The 14,008-nt window shown below is 54.0% G+C and overlaps 4 protein-coding genes across 7 annotated transcripts; 2 read left to right on the forward strand and 2 right to left on the reverse strand.

Moving 5' to 3' along the window:
• The first annotated feature begins 341 nt into the window (after positions 1-341).
• LOC120657652 (ethylene receptor 3-like) lies at positions 342-3,861 on the forward strand. Of its 4 annotated transcripts, XM_039936045.1 has the most exons (4): positions 342-549; positions 639-695; positions 791-2,594; positions 2,851-3,861. In XM_039936045.1, exons 3-4 carry the CDS (start codon positions 813-815, stop codon positions 3,373-3,375), a joined length of 2,307 nt encoding a protein of 768 aa, XP_039791979.1. In that variant the 5' UTR covers positions 342-549; positions 639-695; positions 791-812; the 3' UTR covers positions 3,376-3,861. The 4 variants fall into 4 exon arrangements, with proteins under 4 accessions (XP_039791979.1, XP_039791978.1, XP_039791976.1 ...); XM_039936044.1 differs by having other exon boundaries at positions 342-695; XM_039936043.1 differs by lacking the exon at positions 639-695 and having other exon boundaries at positions 343-549.
• Positions 3,862-4,889: 1,028 nt separating this feature from the next.
• LOC120653780 (transcription factor CSA-like) lies at positions 4,890-5,501 on the forward strand. Its single transcript, XM_039931451.1, has one exon. The coding sequence runs from the start codon at positions 4,890-4,892 to the stop codon at positions 5,499-5,501; it is 612 nt and encodes a 203-aa protein (XP_039787385.1).
• A 1,738-nt stretch (positions 5,502-7,239) lies between these two features.
• On the reverse strand, positions 7,240-8,489 carry LOC120653782 (zinc finger protein 8-like). The gene is made up of 2 exons (XM_039931452.1): positions 8,182-8,489; positions 7,240-7,309 (listed from the first exon to the last, which is right to left on the reverse strand). The coding sequence occupies exons 1-2, from the start codon at positions 8,487-8,489 to the stop codon at positions 7,240-7,242; spliced, it is 378 nt and encodes a 125-aa protein (XP_039787386.1).
• Positions 8,490-10,416: 1,927 nt separating this feature from the next.
• LOC120657654 (calmodulin-binding receptor-like cytoplasmic kinase 2) lies at positions 10,417-13,097 on the reverse strand. The gene is made up of 4 exons (XM_039936046.1): positions 12,080-13,097; positions 11,738-11,964; positions 11,463-11,631; positions 10,417-11,344 (listed from the first exon to the last, which is right to left on the reverse strand). The coding sequence occupies exons 1-4, from the start codon at positions 12,384-12,386 to the stop codon at positions 10,626-10,628; spliced, it is 1,422 nt and encodes a 473-aa protein (XP_039791980.1). The 5' UTR covers positions 12,387-13,097; the 3' UTR covers positions 10,417-10,625.
• Between the last annotated feature and the right edge of the window lie 911 nt (positions 13,098-14,008).

Genomic DNA, 14,008 nt, shown 5'->3' on the forward strand with positions numbered 1-14,008 from the left:
AAAAGAGAATAATTCAATTTTGTAAATATGATTCTCAAAAGAAAATAGAACGATTAAAACCACATATCCATATATGATTCTCTTTCCATTTATTTATCAAATTAAGTGCATATTTTAGGCCAATCAGTGCATAGCTTTATCCGAACTTAGTAACCGAACTGGACGAGTATTGTGGGGATGAATCTCCTCTCACATCCTATGAAATCTTCCATTCTCTTTTCTCAGTAAATTTGCTAATGTGACATTATATTTATTGTTCACAAAACTTCTACTAAAGCTGGTGTTATACGTGCATCTCCTCCTAGAGCATCACGGGCTCAGATCGACCTCGGTTCGGGATCCTAAAGCTCTTTAGTGGGAGGCTCGCTCCCGGTCAGGGGTCAGCCGGTCAGGGCCTCGGGGCTGAGGGCCTCTGCCTCATCTCTGTTTCCTTCCCCCTTCCCCTTCTTTCCGACTCTCTCCTCCCTTGCTCTTCCTTCCCTGGCGGCGACGACTGGGCTTCATCACGTCTTCGCCCAGCCCTTTGCCGGCGACGAGCGCATCCTCCAGGTCTGCCCACCACTTCTCTTTCCTTCTGCTGTGCGAGACGGAGCACCCCAAACCCTAACGAAACTATTTGTACTCGGATCTGAATCCAGTCTACTAACTTCGATTTCGTTTGCAAGAATTTTCGGGTGTACATGGTCCGCCCCTGGGTACAATCCGTCTCAATTCTTACCAAAAGTTGCAACCTTTTCTCCAGTTCTCCTCGGCAACTTGCCAATTTGGTCACCCATTTGTGTTCTTGCAGCGCGGCTGAACTGGACCGGACGATGCTCTGGCCAAGATTCAGATGTCCATCCAGAAGCCATTCCTCCCCCATCGCCATGCGCCGGCTCCTGCTCCTGGTGCTCGCCGCCGCGCCCGCCGCCGCTGGTGGCGAAATGGGGTACACTCATTGCGCCTGCGACGGAGAGGGCGGCGGCGGCGGCTTCTGGAGCCTAGACAACATCTTCAAGTGGCAGAAGGTCAGCGACCTGCTCATCGCTGCGGCCTACTTCTCCATCCCCCTCGAGCTCCTCTACTTCGTCGCCGGCCTCCGCCACCTGCTCCCGTTCCGCTGGGTGCTGGTCCAGTTCGGTGCCTTCATCGTGCTGTGCGGCCTCACCCACCTGCTGGCGGCGTTCACCTACGAGCCCCACCCGTTCATGGTCGTGCTGCTCCTCACCGCCGCCAAGTTCCTCACGGCACTCGTGTCCTTCCTCACTGCCATCACGCTGCTCACTCTCATCCCACAGCTGCTGCGCGTCAAGGTCCGTGAAAGCCTGCTCTGGATCAAGGCCCGCGAGCTCGACCGCGAGGTGGTGCTGATGAAGCGGCAGGAGGAGGCGAGCTGGCATGTCCGCATGCTAACCCAGGAGATTCGCCGCTCCCTCGACCGCCACACTGTGCTCTACACCACGCTCATTGAGCTCTCCAGGGTGCTCGCACTCAACAACTGCGCCGTCTGGATGCCCTCCGAGGACAAGACTGGAATGTGCCTCACCCACGAGCTCCGCCAAGGCAGCGACGGAGAAGGCGTCGTCAGCGCCGACGACAAGGACATCCTGGAGGTCAAGAGCAGTGATGGCGTCAAGCTGCTGCCGCCGGAGTCGGTCCTTGGGTCGGCCAGCGGCGGTGGCAAGGAGGGGACCGGCACGGTGGCTGCGATTCGGATGCCAATGCTCAAGGTCGCGGACTTCAAGGGTGGAACGCCGGAGGTGATCCAGACGAGCTATGCTGTGCTAGTTTTGGTGCCGCCCAGTGACCGGAACTGGGCACCGCATGAGCTGGAGATCGTCGAGGTGGTCGCTGATCAGGTGGCCGTCGCGCTCTCTCATGCCTCACTGCTTGAGGAGTCCCAAGCAATGCGCGACAGGCTGGCCGAGCAGAACCGTGAGCTGCTGCAGGCAAGGCGGGACGCCCTCATGGCGAACGAGGCCAGGGACGCGTTCCAGCGTGTCATGAGCCAGGGAATGAGGAGGCCCATCCACTCCATCCTAGGACTGGTGTCCGTAGTGCAGGAGGAGGGCCTAACACCCGAGCAGAAGCTCGTCGTTGACACTATGGCGCGGACAGCTACCGTTGTCTCGACGCTCATCAAGGATGTCATGGAGATGTCCGCTGTCAACCAGGAGCGCTTCCCATTGGAGACACGGCCATTCCATCTGCACTCCATGATCAGGGATGCCGCTTGTGTGGCGAGGTGTCTCTGTGACTTTAGGGGGTTTGGTTTCGCGGTGCACATTGAGAATGCGCTGCCAGACCTTGTCATTGGCGACGAGCGGCGGATTTTCCATGTCTTGCTGCACATGGTTGGCAATCTGATTGGTCGGATCGATGCGGGGACTGTCACGTTCCGGGTGCGTGCTGATGATGAGACGATGGAGGATCAGAGGTGGGATCCATGGAGGCCAAGCTACTCTGGTGGGCATTCGTCAGTTAAGTTTGTGATTGGGGTGAAGCAGCAGCAGAGTGCTGACTCATCAAAGTCGCTTGCACAGTTCTTGCGGAAGCCAAGCACTGAGGGGTTTGATCTCAGGCTCAGCTTCAGCATGTGCAGGAAGCTTGTGCAGGTACTTCGAAACTTGTCTGATTCGTCATGATTGATGCCATTCTCATTTTACTTGAATCTGATTAGTACCTTTGAACAAGTAAACATCATTTGCTTCTGTTAAAATAATATTTCTTTAAAGCATGTTTGCTTATGGTGTCTAAACATAAATTCAGATAATGTCTTGTGAGTAGATTGTAGGAGACCAGAAGTGCATACAGAAATTGTGTTTCAGTGACTAATATTGCTGCCTGCCCTTTTATTCCTATATATGGCAGATGATGCAAGGAAACATCTGGGCCATTCTTGATGGCCAAGGACTCCCGGAGAGCATGACCCTAGTCCTGAGATTCCAGCTGCAACCATCGCTGTCGGGCTCCAGCCTTGGAGGATCATTTGATCTGCAGTACCCATCGCCATCAAACCAAATCGCGGGTCTGAAGGTTCTGCTGATCGATGATGATGAAATCAACCTAGTCGTGGCACGAAAGCTCCTGGAGAAGCTAGGCTGCACTGTGTCCTCACTTCCCTCGGGTTCAGGGTTCATGAACTCTGTTGGGCCCACCTCTACCTCGTTCCAGCTCGTCGTGGTGAACCTCGAGATGGCAAGAGTGAATCCCTTGGATGTTGCCTCGAGGATCAGGCAGTACAGGAGCGCGCACTGGCCCTTGGTCATGGCGATGACATCAGAGCAAAACGTGTGGGAGAAGTGCGCTCAGTCAGGGATCAACGGCGTCCTGAAGAGGCCTCTTGTTCTGCAGGAAGTAAAAGATGAGCTGACAAGAATCCTTCAGAACACATGATGTTTGCAGGTTTCTTTGCTGCTGGCCAAGAGCTCTGAACTCTGGAGCTGTGAAATGTAGCATTGCCGTGACCCTGACAGCACCACCATCAAGGAAGAATTGGACAGATGTTTGCTCAGACTGAAACCGAGAAGGCGTTGGCTATTGAGGGGTTCTGGTGTATTGCGCACTTGCTGGAGAATGTATGGCAAGGGCAATGTGCCATGGTGATACAGTTCTTTGAGATGGGAAGTACTGGGACCTGAAGAAATAGTTTCTGATACAGTTCTTGATAGAAACTTAGGTGATATGTAATGATGACCGCTCCAGGCAATAATGAGAGTGAAGTTTTGTAACTTAGCTAGCCTGGTTGTCAGGACGTGATGGAGAGAGTTGTATTTATTAGGAAATGAATCTAGAATCATTGAAAATGCATTGGTGGGGAGCAGGAACTCTGCAAGAGTGATGTATTTATTAGTATCCCTATGATGAGCAGGTTACAGGTTATTGATCTCAGCCACTGCCCACAGGCGATGGTTGGTTCCTTGCTCGTGCACGTACATGGTTGACTTGGGTAGCGTCCATCGGATCAGACTATCAGAGCAGACATAAAAATATGTGGAGCTTAGAATTGGCCATGTGGTGAAGCTGATGTTAGCGATATGTACGTGGGGAGGAGAATCGAGGTCACCCACGAACGATGAAGGAAGTTGGAAGGAAAGATGCACGGGGCCCGCGTTATCCGATCGATATGCATGATGGAGCTCGCGTCACGTGGCCCAGATCTTTCCCTGCCTTCCCGAGCTTTTTCAGGTATACGCATGTTTCAAAAAAAAAACTCGACCCGCCGGGGTAAGACCTCCCCCGAAGGTTTTGTGACTAAGGTAGAAGACAATCTTTCACGCAAGTCAAAAAAATTCATGAACCCCAACTCCATCCATACACAGCGGCACCGCAGCCCGTGTGAGACTGAACCGGCCTTAGAGCAGTGCTTTAGAGCGGGCGGGGGGATTTTTTTCAACGCACTGGACCGGCAGGGTGCCGTGCGCAACCAACTGGGCTAGCGGCCGCTGGCTACGCATGCTTCACATGGAGGTAGAGGTTGTTGGTAGGTTGAGAGGAAGAGCCAGGGTGAGTACACAACAGCAAGTGACGTGGCGCGACCATCATCTGGGTACCCGCCATCACGCTGTGCTGTCCTTAGGGATGGTAACGGATGATAACGCTAGTGGTCTCTTCACGATTCAACTCGTGCGAGCATCGTCAGGGTGGCTGTTCTCGTGCGAGCGCATGAGCAGCACTGTTATCCCCAAATGTCTGCACAACAACAAAAAAGAAGCAGAAATCCGAACCGCCACAAAAAATTCCACCAAATCTGAACATTCCGACTCCGAGTAGATCGCGGCTGCATTATAATCCGATGAGATCACAGGGCGTAAGCGTAATCCGACTCCGAGTCAGTCCATGGATGGATGCGCAGCCGTGAGGAGGGCTCTACTCTATATATTGCCGGCGCGGCCTCCCTCCGATCCTGCATGCCCTACCCGCAGCCGCGCGCAGGACAAGTTGTTGCCTTGTGGGGACGACGGGCACGGTTCAAGGACGACAAGCAAGCAAGTGTGCGTGCGTCGACTTGCCATGTGGTCCGGCACCGCCGCCCCGGCGGCATTGGCGACGCCGCCTGTCCTCCGCATCCGGCTGCCGCCGGCGTGGACGCGCGCCTGGAGCGCCTCGCCAGGGAGCACGGCTTCCGCCACTGGCGCCGCGTGGCGGCGCGAATGGGCTCGGGGCGGTCGTCGAGGGAGTGCCGCGGCAGGTGGCGCCACCACCTCGCCCGCCACGTGTACCACCGGCCCTTCACCGCCCGCGACGACGACGACCTCGCGCGCCTCTACGTCCGCCACGGCGGCCGCTGGAGGGACATGAGCCGGGCCGTCGGCGGCCGCACCTCCCGCGTCATGAGGCGCCGCCGGAGGGAGCTCCGCGACAGCGACGCGTTCCTCAGCAAGCTCTGGAAGCCTGTCACTGTCAGCACGGAGCCGTCGTCGCAGCAGCAGCAGCAGCACCTGCGCTTGGGGCAATGCTGTCTACTGCTCGACACCGACGCACTCCTAGTAGCTTCTTTCCGCGACCTTTTGATCCAGTAATCAGCACCAGTATTAATTAGCTAGTTGTAGTTGATGAAGCGTAACTGAAACCCTCGATCGCCTGTATGATCCTCTGTTTAGTGTTTACAATTAGAGTTGTAAATTGTGGTGTTTTGGGGGATAAATATATATTTGTTGTAGTTGCTGAATGCTGCTGATACACGAATGAGACAATGATAGATGAATCAATCAGACAGCCCGTGTCTTTTTGTCGAGAACAAGTGCAGCTAGAGCTCCGGCCGGACGAAAAGGCCGGAGCGGCGGCTGCTGGTCGCTGTGAACAGACGACGACGTCAGGGACAATTTGGTGGTGTTCGCCAGCGTAGAGGTTGTTACTGGCAGCTGCGGCGACGGAGGATAGCGCTCCGCATGCATCATGCTCTGTTTAGTGTGACGGCGGCACGCATCTGACGAGGGCGCCGCCGCCGGCTTCATCGTTGTCGCAGCCAAGCGCCTGACGAGGAGAGCAGGACACGCCCATGGAGGCGTGGACCGAGCGAGCTGCGCCGCAAATCGCTTGATCGGTCGGCGTGACGGCGGCTGGCATCTGACGAGGACGCCGCCGGCGGCGTCAGGCTGTTCCTTGGGCTGCAACTGGAAGTCGCTTGTTGACTGTTGTTTCAATCATCAGACTAATCAGCTTTGGTAGGACGTCACAGGCTTCACAGCACAGCAGTAGTTTAATTAGCAGGCGGCAGGGCATATATATGCATGGGTGTACATTCAGTCCTTGGGCAGAATAAGAAAATCTGTTTGAAAAAGAACAATTTTACTATGATAGATCTAGGGTAATGCACAAGTCATAATAGCATTGTTTATAGGGTACATGATTGAGCTACAAACATATGATTCACCATTGATGTCACAAACAAACAGCAACTTTTCAACAATAAGGAACAAATCAAGTAGGTTCAACAACCTTTCGAGAGAATTGGTACACCATCTTGAATGATTGAAACTAACTCGGCTACTTTATTCATCCACTTGTATGCCCAAAAAGGTTTCCCAGATCCATTAGAATCAGACATATGTCAGGATAGCATGTATCTTGACCGAACTACTCAGCTCATGTGTCATAGTCTCTGCGAATGCCGGCTCTTAATGAATTTGAATTGACTGGGTTGATCTAGCTAACAATGTTCACCAGGGACATATCTGTTGAAACCAACTGCTTTTTTTCTAATCTATTATCCGTTTGGATTCATGAAAAAACTATAATGCTTTGTAGAAAGGAAGATACAGTTGGATACATTATACATTTAGTCTATCAGCAGCTTATATCAGTTGGCCCAAAAGATCAATTATATCTAACTATGGAGGAAAAAATAGAGCTTCCAAATTAACTTGTATTATTGATCTGCTATTGGCACTATGCGATGGTCAGAAGTACAATTTCTGATCTGATAAATCATAAATAATAGGACACAGTGGGAATATTGTTTTCCTTGCTATTACAACAAAGAATACTTTGTGTATATCATGAAAAAAAACATTTCTATATGGAAGAGTTTCTATGCTCTGAATTTACCTAGCCTGTACATTTTTTTTCTGTTACCACCATATACAGGTCAAAATCGGTTTGAATGTCCGAGTTTTCCTAAATTAACAATATCCTACTGCCTGCCGCCAGTAGATTTCATAAACAGTAATGCATGGTTATCAGTTCATGCATGTGTGTTTTCAGTTTCTGGTAACTAGATAGGTATATGCTTATGAGTTATGAATTATGAATGCATCGTTATTGATGAGCACTTAAAAAGTAAAATAGCAATCCATAGACGAGCGAGCTTCCCTTTTGATCAGGTTGTCTGAAAGGAACGAAATCAGGAAAATATTACTTGTTAAATTCAAATAATGTTAATAATGAAATGCGGCCATGTCGAGATTAAGCAACCATTCCAGCTCGTCATGCATGTCTATTTAACAGGAACTAGGAGAAATTTTCAGATATGCAGATCACTTTGCTCTGAAACACAAGCAATTCCGACCCAAATAAGCTAAGCAGCAGCCAAAACAATAAGCAAAAAGGCTTTGTTCAGAAACACTAATAATTAATCCTCATAAGTAGAGACTCGAGAGCCTACAAATAAAGCAAAATTGCTTGATAAAATGCTTATCAATCGCATTGCTATTATTTGTAATAAAGGATTCATTTCATTCACAAGATCTATCCAGAAAATAAATCTATGAATTTGTATTATAATTTTCTCGCTAGCTGATCGATCTAAAAGCGCTTAACTAACCCATGCAGAGACATTTAGCTTTGGTTAGCGAGAGAGAAATGACAGTAAGCAGCTGCGCATGCATATGCACATACATACTCTGAATTCTGAAAGCAGCAAGCACATGATGGAGCTGAAGAAGATTCGTTCATGATCCTGCACCGCCAAGCCTGAGCTCCAAGTCCAACTCCTCCGCTCCGCCATGGTCACCACCACCGTCCCCATCTTTCGCGTAGCAGCGATCTCGTCGGGCGTCTCCGGCGGCGCCACCTTCCTTGGCGCGACCGCCGGCCGCGCAGTCACGGCCGAACAGACGCAGCTCGTGCGGCTGCTGCTGATGCCGCTCCGCGTGCAACAAGGCCGCCCCGCCGGCGGCCATGGACGACGCGACGACGCTCGCCGGATGCGTTTGGCCGCCGAACGCCACAACCGTCGTCGCCGCCGTCGTGGAGTGGTACGGCTGCTGCTGCTGCTCGTAGCAACCGCTTCTGCTGCTGCTGGTAATTCCTTGCACCGCTGCGGCGCCGGTGGTGGGTCTCCCCCTGTGCCTGCGGTGGACGTTCATGTGGCCGCCGAGCGCCTGCGCCGTCGGGAACCCCCTCCTGCAGAAGGTGCACTTGTACGGCTGCCTTGTTCCCTCGTCGTCGTCGTTGTCATCGCCGCCGCCGCTGCTGCCGGCGCGCTGCTTCTGCAGCTCCTTGTCGTCGTCGGGAGCCTCACCGCTCGGGGACGCCTTGTTGTCCTTGGTTTCCTGACTCAAATCCATGTGAGAGTCTGGATTCTGGGACAACTTAGGGTTTAGGCTTCTTGATCCGAAGCTCTCTCGCTTCCTCTCTCGTGGGGACATGGCTTGGTCCTAAGTCTCCGTCCTAAGCTAGCTAGCCAGTCATCAGATGCAATATATGCCGTGTTTAGTTTGGTTGCAAATTTTTTTTCAAAGTAATCTTACTAATTTGAAGTACTAAATGAAGTCTATTTACAAAACTTTTTGCACAGATAGGTTGTAAATTGCGAGACGAATCTAATGATGCTAATTAATCCATGATTAATCAATAATTAGCGGATGGTACTGTAACATCACTGTTGCAAATCATGGCTTAAGTAGGCTCATTAGATTCGTCTCGCGATTTACAGCCCATCCATGCAAAAAGTTTTGTAAATAGACTTCATTTAGTACTCCATGCATGTGTCGAAACATTCGATGTGATGTTTTTTTTTTGCATTTACGGGGTTTACGGGATCGGATCTAAACAGGGCCATAATGGGATAGATCATAGATGGTGTGCATGATAATGATGTGGTCAAACACGACAAAGAAACACAATGGGATAGCTGCCGTGAGTATATATATATATAGTAATCACAAGCCTAGTGTACACTGATGTGCGTGTTAGTGTAGTTAATGCATCTTCTCGTCACTCTGCCGGCCTGAAAAGTGTTCTTTTTGGTGATCAAATCAAGCTGTTCGGCTTACTGGGCCTGCAGCTGGACTTCTTCTCCCTCTTGTTTGTAAGCTTCCGCTTGGAACCATCCTATCTATCTATACATGTGGCATGACTCGTTCGACCTGCAAATGTTTCACGCCTTTTTAGTATGACCTGTGCGTGTATTCTTTTGCATTTTTTTTTGTTTTCGTTTCTCTGTGCTATATATATGTAACCTCTCTGAAATTCAGGATTTTTGAGTTTCTCCCTGCATGCTCTGTAACAAATTAAACTGCAGGGCACATGCCCTTTCTGCTCTTCTGTAACCTGAAGGGCTGAGCACCGGTGCAGGTGAGCGCGATTGTACATGAAAGTTATGGTTCCTGCATGTGCCCATGGCTGCTTACAATTAGCTTTTCTTGTTTGATCACATGTTGGATATGTTTGGTTGAGCTGTGGCTTTTGAAAAAATTATTGTGAGCTATGGGCTGTGGAAGAGCTATTGTGGGCTGTGGGCTGTGAAGAAACTCAAAAGCTGTAAATTTCTTAAAGCTGGCGGCAGCACAGGGTGATTGAGACGAGATGCCCTTTCTGCTCCACCCAAATTACCAAAACTTTGCAGCTTTTTATGCTATTATCTGTTTAACATTCGATTCACCTAGCTGAATTAAGCATACTTAATTTGAGTACATTTTGATTCTGGCAATCTGGACTGCATGCTGGATATATATGATGCTGTTCCATTTTGAATCGAAGGTCCATCTGATTTCAAAATTTTTTGTCAATTAAATTAGATGGCATGTGTGGATTAGTAGAATTTTGCCCATTCCATACTAGGATTTATGTAGTTCGATAGTGTAGTAAAGCAACAGTAAATAAATGTGGTAACTATTTTCTTTTTGAAAGGATAAATTTGTGCAGGCATCCTAATATAAAGAGTGTAGTAGTTATATACTCCTACTGAGTATGGAACTTGGATAAATGACATGTGTTCTTGGGAAGGAGATCAACAGCTAATCCTTGCTTCTTGAATTAATGCACCGAGTGCTTATGTTCCTAAAATGACTGGTGGTATATGTCCTTGTGTTGGTAGTTCGTTGGGGATTACAAATAATTTCAGGATTATTCAGAGCATCTTTTTGCATGAAGGACTCACTTTGAAGCAACATTTAGGAGCTTGTAGGTCTGATAGAGTTTCGTAAACTGTAATGTGCATGAACATGCCTGAACCATATATGTAGAGGAATCAGGAAGGCAAGGCCTTATTAGGATTCACACAATTGATCTGAATTCTCGAGATGTAAAGCCGTATGAAAGGCACTTGAGAAGTGACATTAGCTAGCTAGGTGCACGATATATTGACCAGGAACAACTAGGCTAGCTAGTAAAATGTAATTGATAAGAACAAATGCAACAAGAATTGTTTGGCTGGTTGGTCTATATTTACAGCAGAGCAGAGTTATTGTCAGTCAAACCAATCAGTTAGTAGTAGCAATAATAGTGTTTGTTGCGTTGGATGATGCAGTGCAGGCATCAGGTCCTCCAGAGGTCGCCGGCGCCGGTGAGTCGGTCGGAGTGCTGGGGGTGACGTCGGCGGCGGCGAGCATGTCCCTGTATGTCTTCCTGATGGCCCAGAGCGCCCTGCAGCAGTCTCTCATGGCGGGCCTGTCCTGCCTGACGGGCCCCGTGCACCGGAAGGCGAGCTCCAGCAGCATCTCCAGCGCGCGCTCCGCGGCGGGCGTGCGCGCGAGGTGCGGGTCGAGCACGTCGGCGGCGGTGCCACCGATGAACCTGGCCATGGCCCAGCGCGCGGTGAGGCGCTCCTTGATGTCGCGCTTGGTCTCGATGGGGCGGCGCGCGGAGGCGAGCTCGACGAGGAGCACGCCGAAGGAGTAGACGTCGCTGCGGTCGGTGAGCTGGCAGGTCTTGAGGTACTCCGGGTCCAGGTACCCCGCCGTGCCCTTGACCTGCGTGGTGACGTGCGTGGCCTCGCCGGCGCCGGCGCCGGAGCCGAGGCGGGCGAAGCCGAAGTCGGCGACCTTGGCGCGGAGCGAGTGGGTGAGGAGGATGTTGGAGGACTTGATGTCGCGGTGGATGACGGGGTGGTCGGAGTACATGTGCAGGTAGGTGACGGCGTGGGCGACGTCGATGGCGATGTCGAGGCGCGTCCCCAAGTCGAGGAACCGCCCGTGGCACCCTGCGCGCATCGCATGCACTCCGTTTAATTAATTTGGTAGCTGATGCCTGATGCATCGATCGAAGCAGGACGACGATGAAATCAAATCATCAATGGCAATGCAAAGGTAGTAGCTTACTGTCGAGGTGCTCCCGCAGGGTGCCGTTGGGGACGTACTCGACGACGACGATGCGCTCCTCGCCGCACTCCAGGTAGCCGTAGAAGCGCACCAGGCTCTGGTGCTCGATGCGCGCCATGATCTTGACCTCGCTGCGGAACTCCACGTCCACGTGAGGGTTCTGCATCCGCTGCATGCATCATTCGAATTCGAAATCGAAATCGAATTAGATTATTCTAGTAGGTAGCGACAGCAAGAGATCGTATCGATGGAATGGAATGGAAGGAGCGCCGTACCATCTTGGCGCGCTTGACGGCGACGACGGTGCCGTCGGGGAGGACGCCCTTGTAGACGGCCCCGAAGCCGCCCTGGCCGATCTTGAGCGCCGGCGAGAAGTTGTTGGTGGCCCGGAGGATCTCCTCCATGGAGAAGACGGAGCTCTGGAACGACGGGCGCAGCTGCTGCCGGCCGCTGCCGGCGTAGAGCCCGCGGGCGGACGGCTTCCCCCCGGTCTGCGCCGGCACTGCGATCATCGGTCGGTGGTCCATCGGATAATTATTAATCCATTAATTAGTAATAGCAAGTTGTTGTTGTTGATCAATCATAATCAATGAGGCAATTAGCAGGACTTGACTTACACGGCGGCTTCTTGATCACGTCAACCGCCGCCGGCGCGGCCTCCTTGATCCGCCGCCTCCTGGAGGCCGACGACGTGGTGGTGGTGGAGGAGGAGGAGAGCGAGGTGAACCAGACCCCGATGGAGCGGAACAGGGACCTCAAAGATGAAGATGAGGACGACGACGAGCTGCTGCCCCTGCTGGTGGTGCCGCGGTCGGAGAGCGGGCGCGACCATGCGGGGCTCCACGCCCAGCGCCGCCCCTGCTCCGGCGTGAGCCGCCCGGACGACGAGGGCGACAGGGCCCCGCGGCGGTCGCGCCCGGCCATGCTCCGGCAGACGAGACGCGGTCTGATCGAGCTCGGGCGCTGCCGCTGCCAGCTGCCTGCTATATTATTCGCGCGCGCGCCCGACCGTGTCCACGGCCGACCAGCTAAGCCAAGCGGCGGGGGCGGGGCCCGCGTGGCAGCGCGACCTGGCAAACGCCGATGACGAGAGGCAGCTGGGAGAGTCGTTCACTCACTCGTCCCTCCCGGTTGCCGGGTCGATGAGATTTGGGTGAGGCTGCCGGAGTCCACCGACGACCTCTTCTTCTTCCTCGCGCGCGGGCTCTCTCTGTCTCTACGGCCGCCACACCATGTACAGTATAAGAGCAGCTGCTCAGAGCAAGCTCGACCAGCAGCTTGGCATCTGACCAACCATGGCGCGCGAGTCGTTTTCTTGGACAATTCCATCGAGTAATATTGTAGAGATTACCCTCTTGTTTCTTTGGAAGCAACGCAACAAACGATATAATGTAAAGGCACAGAAATTAGGCTGTCCGCAGCGGGAGCTCCTTCAGTAACCTTTAGAGGAAAAGGGTGCTACAGCGGGGCACTGTAAGAGCTCCTCAATGATTCAGGGACATCCCGGTTCCTCCATTCCTAGCGGGGGTACGGGGAGCCCTCTACCGGCCACCGTGGCGCAGGGCCCACTGCCGGCCGCGCGCAGCGGCAACCGTCTGTGGCAACCTCCGCGCCTGCGCTCGCTCCGCCCCGCCATGGCCGCCGCAAACCGCCCTCCTCGCCTGCGCGCCGCCGCAGGGGAGGGAGGAGAAGGAGGGAGCGGCCCTGCTCACCGCGGAGGGAAGAGGGGGAGGGGAGGCGGCGCCGGACGGAGGAGGGGCGCCGGAGGGAGGGAGGAAGGGAGGGAGGAGGGGCACCGGCGGGAGGGACGAGGGGCGCGCCGGATCCGGACGGAGCCCTCCGCTTCGCTCCGCCCCGGCCATGCCCTCCGCGTGGGGGAGGTCGAGCTCCACGGGATGAGGAGGAAGGGCGCGGCCGGCGCGAGGAAGGGCCGGCGCGCGCGCGAGCTCGAGCTCCGCCGCCGGGCCGCCCCCACCGCCCGCAATGGACGCCGCAGGAGCCCAGCCGGCAACCGCGGGAGCTCGCGGGTTCGGCCCTGGGCACGGACGAGCTTCCGCCGCGGCGGCCGGCGCGCGCGGAGGGAGCGGCGGTGGAGGAGTAGACTGCGGCGGGGGAGGGAGGGAGGCGCGGGAGCGGCGGCCGGCGAGGGAGGAGGAGTGGCGCCCTGCCGCCGCCGCACAGGCCGCCACGCGCCGGGCCACCGTCGCGCAAGATCGTCCCGCGCCGCCGCGGACGCCCCGCCGCTGCCGCTCGGAGCAGGGGAGGATCTCGGGCCGGAGAACCGAGGCGGTGGCGCACGCCTGCACGCGCGGTGCTCGCACGCCCTCCCGAGGCGAACGCGGGCACGCCGCGGTGCTCGCACATGCGGTGCACGGGGAGAGCCGAGGTGGCGGCGCGGCGCTCGCCCTCCCGCACGCGGCAGCGCGGCGCTCGCCCGGGGTGAGGAAGAGACGGAGGGAGGGAGGAGGAAGGAGGAAGAAGGGGGTGCGGCCTTGAGGAAGCAGAGGGCGGAGAGAGAGAAAGAGGAGGGGGGAGGAGGGGTCGGA

The sequence above is a fragment of the Panicum virgatum genome, chromosome 1N, assembly GCF_016808335.1.
Source record: "Panicum virgatum strain AP13 chromosome 1N, P.virgatum_v5, whole genome shotgun sequence".
NCBI lineage: Eukaryota > Viridiplantae > Streptophyta > Magnoliopsida > Poales > Poaceae > Panicum > Panicum virgatum.

What these genes read in the sequence shown, in the direction of transcription:
- LOC120653780 (XM_039931451.1), top strand. Translation starts at nt 4,890, where the DNA reads ATGCCCTACCCGCAGCCGCGCGCAGGACAAGTTGTTGCCTTGTGGGGA.
- LOC120653782 (XM_039931452.1), bottom strand. Translation starts at nt 8,489, where the DNA reads ATGGATTTGAGTCAGGAAACCAAGGACAACAAGGCGTCCCCGAGCGGT. An exon ending in TACGAGCAGCAGCAGCAGCC is followed by an intron (nt 7,310 to 8,181) that starts GTACCACTCCAC and finishes CGTTCCTTTCAG; the next exon opens with ACAACCTGATCAAAAGGGAA.
- LOC120657654 (XM_039936046.1), bottom strand. Translation starts at nt 12,386, where the DNA reads ATGGCCGGGCGCGACCGCCGCGGGGCCCTGTCGCCCTCGTCGTCCGGG. An exon ending in CGTGATCAAGAAGCCGCCGT is followed by an intron (nt 11,965 to 12,079) that starts GTAAGTCAAGTC and finishes CGATGATCGCAG; the next exon opens with TGCCGGCGCAGACCGGGGGG. An exon ending in CCGTCAAGCGCGCCAAGATG is followed by an intron (nt 11,632 to 11,737) that starts GTACGGCGCTCC and finishes TGATGCATGCAG; the next exon opens with CGGATGCAGAACCCTCACGT.
- LOC120657652 (XM_039936042.1), top strand. Translation starts at nt 681, where the DNA reads ATGGTCCGCCCCTGGGTACAATCCGTCTCAATTCTTACCAAAAGTTGC. An exon ending in TGTGCAGGAAGCTTGTGCAG is followed by an intron (nt 2,595 to 2,850) that starts GTACTTCGAAAC and finishes TATATATGGCAG; the next exon opens with ATGATGCAAGGAAACATCTG.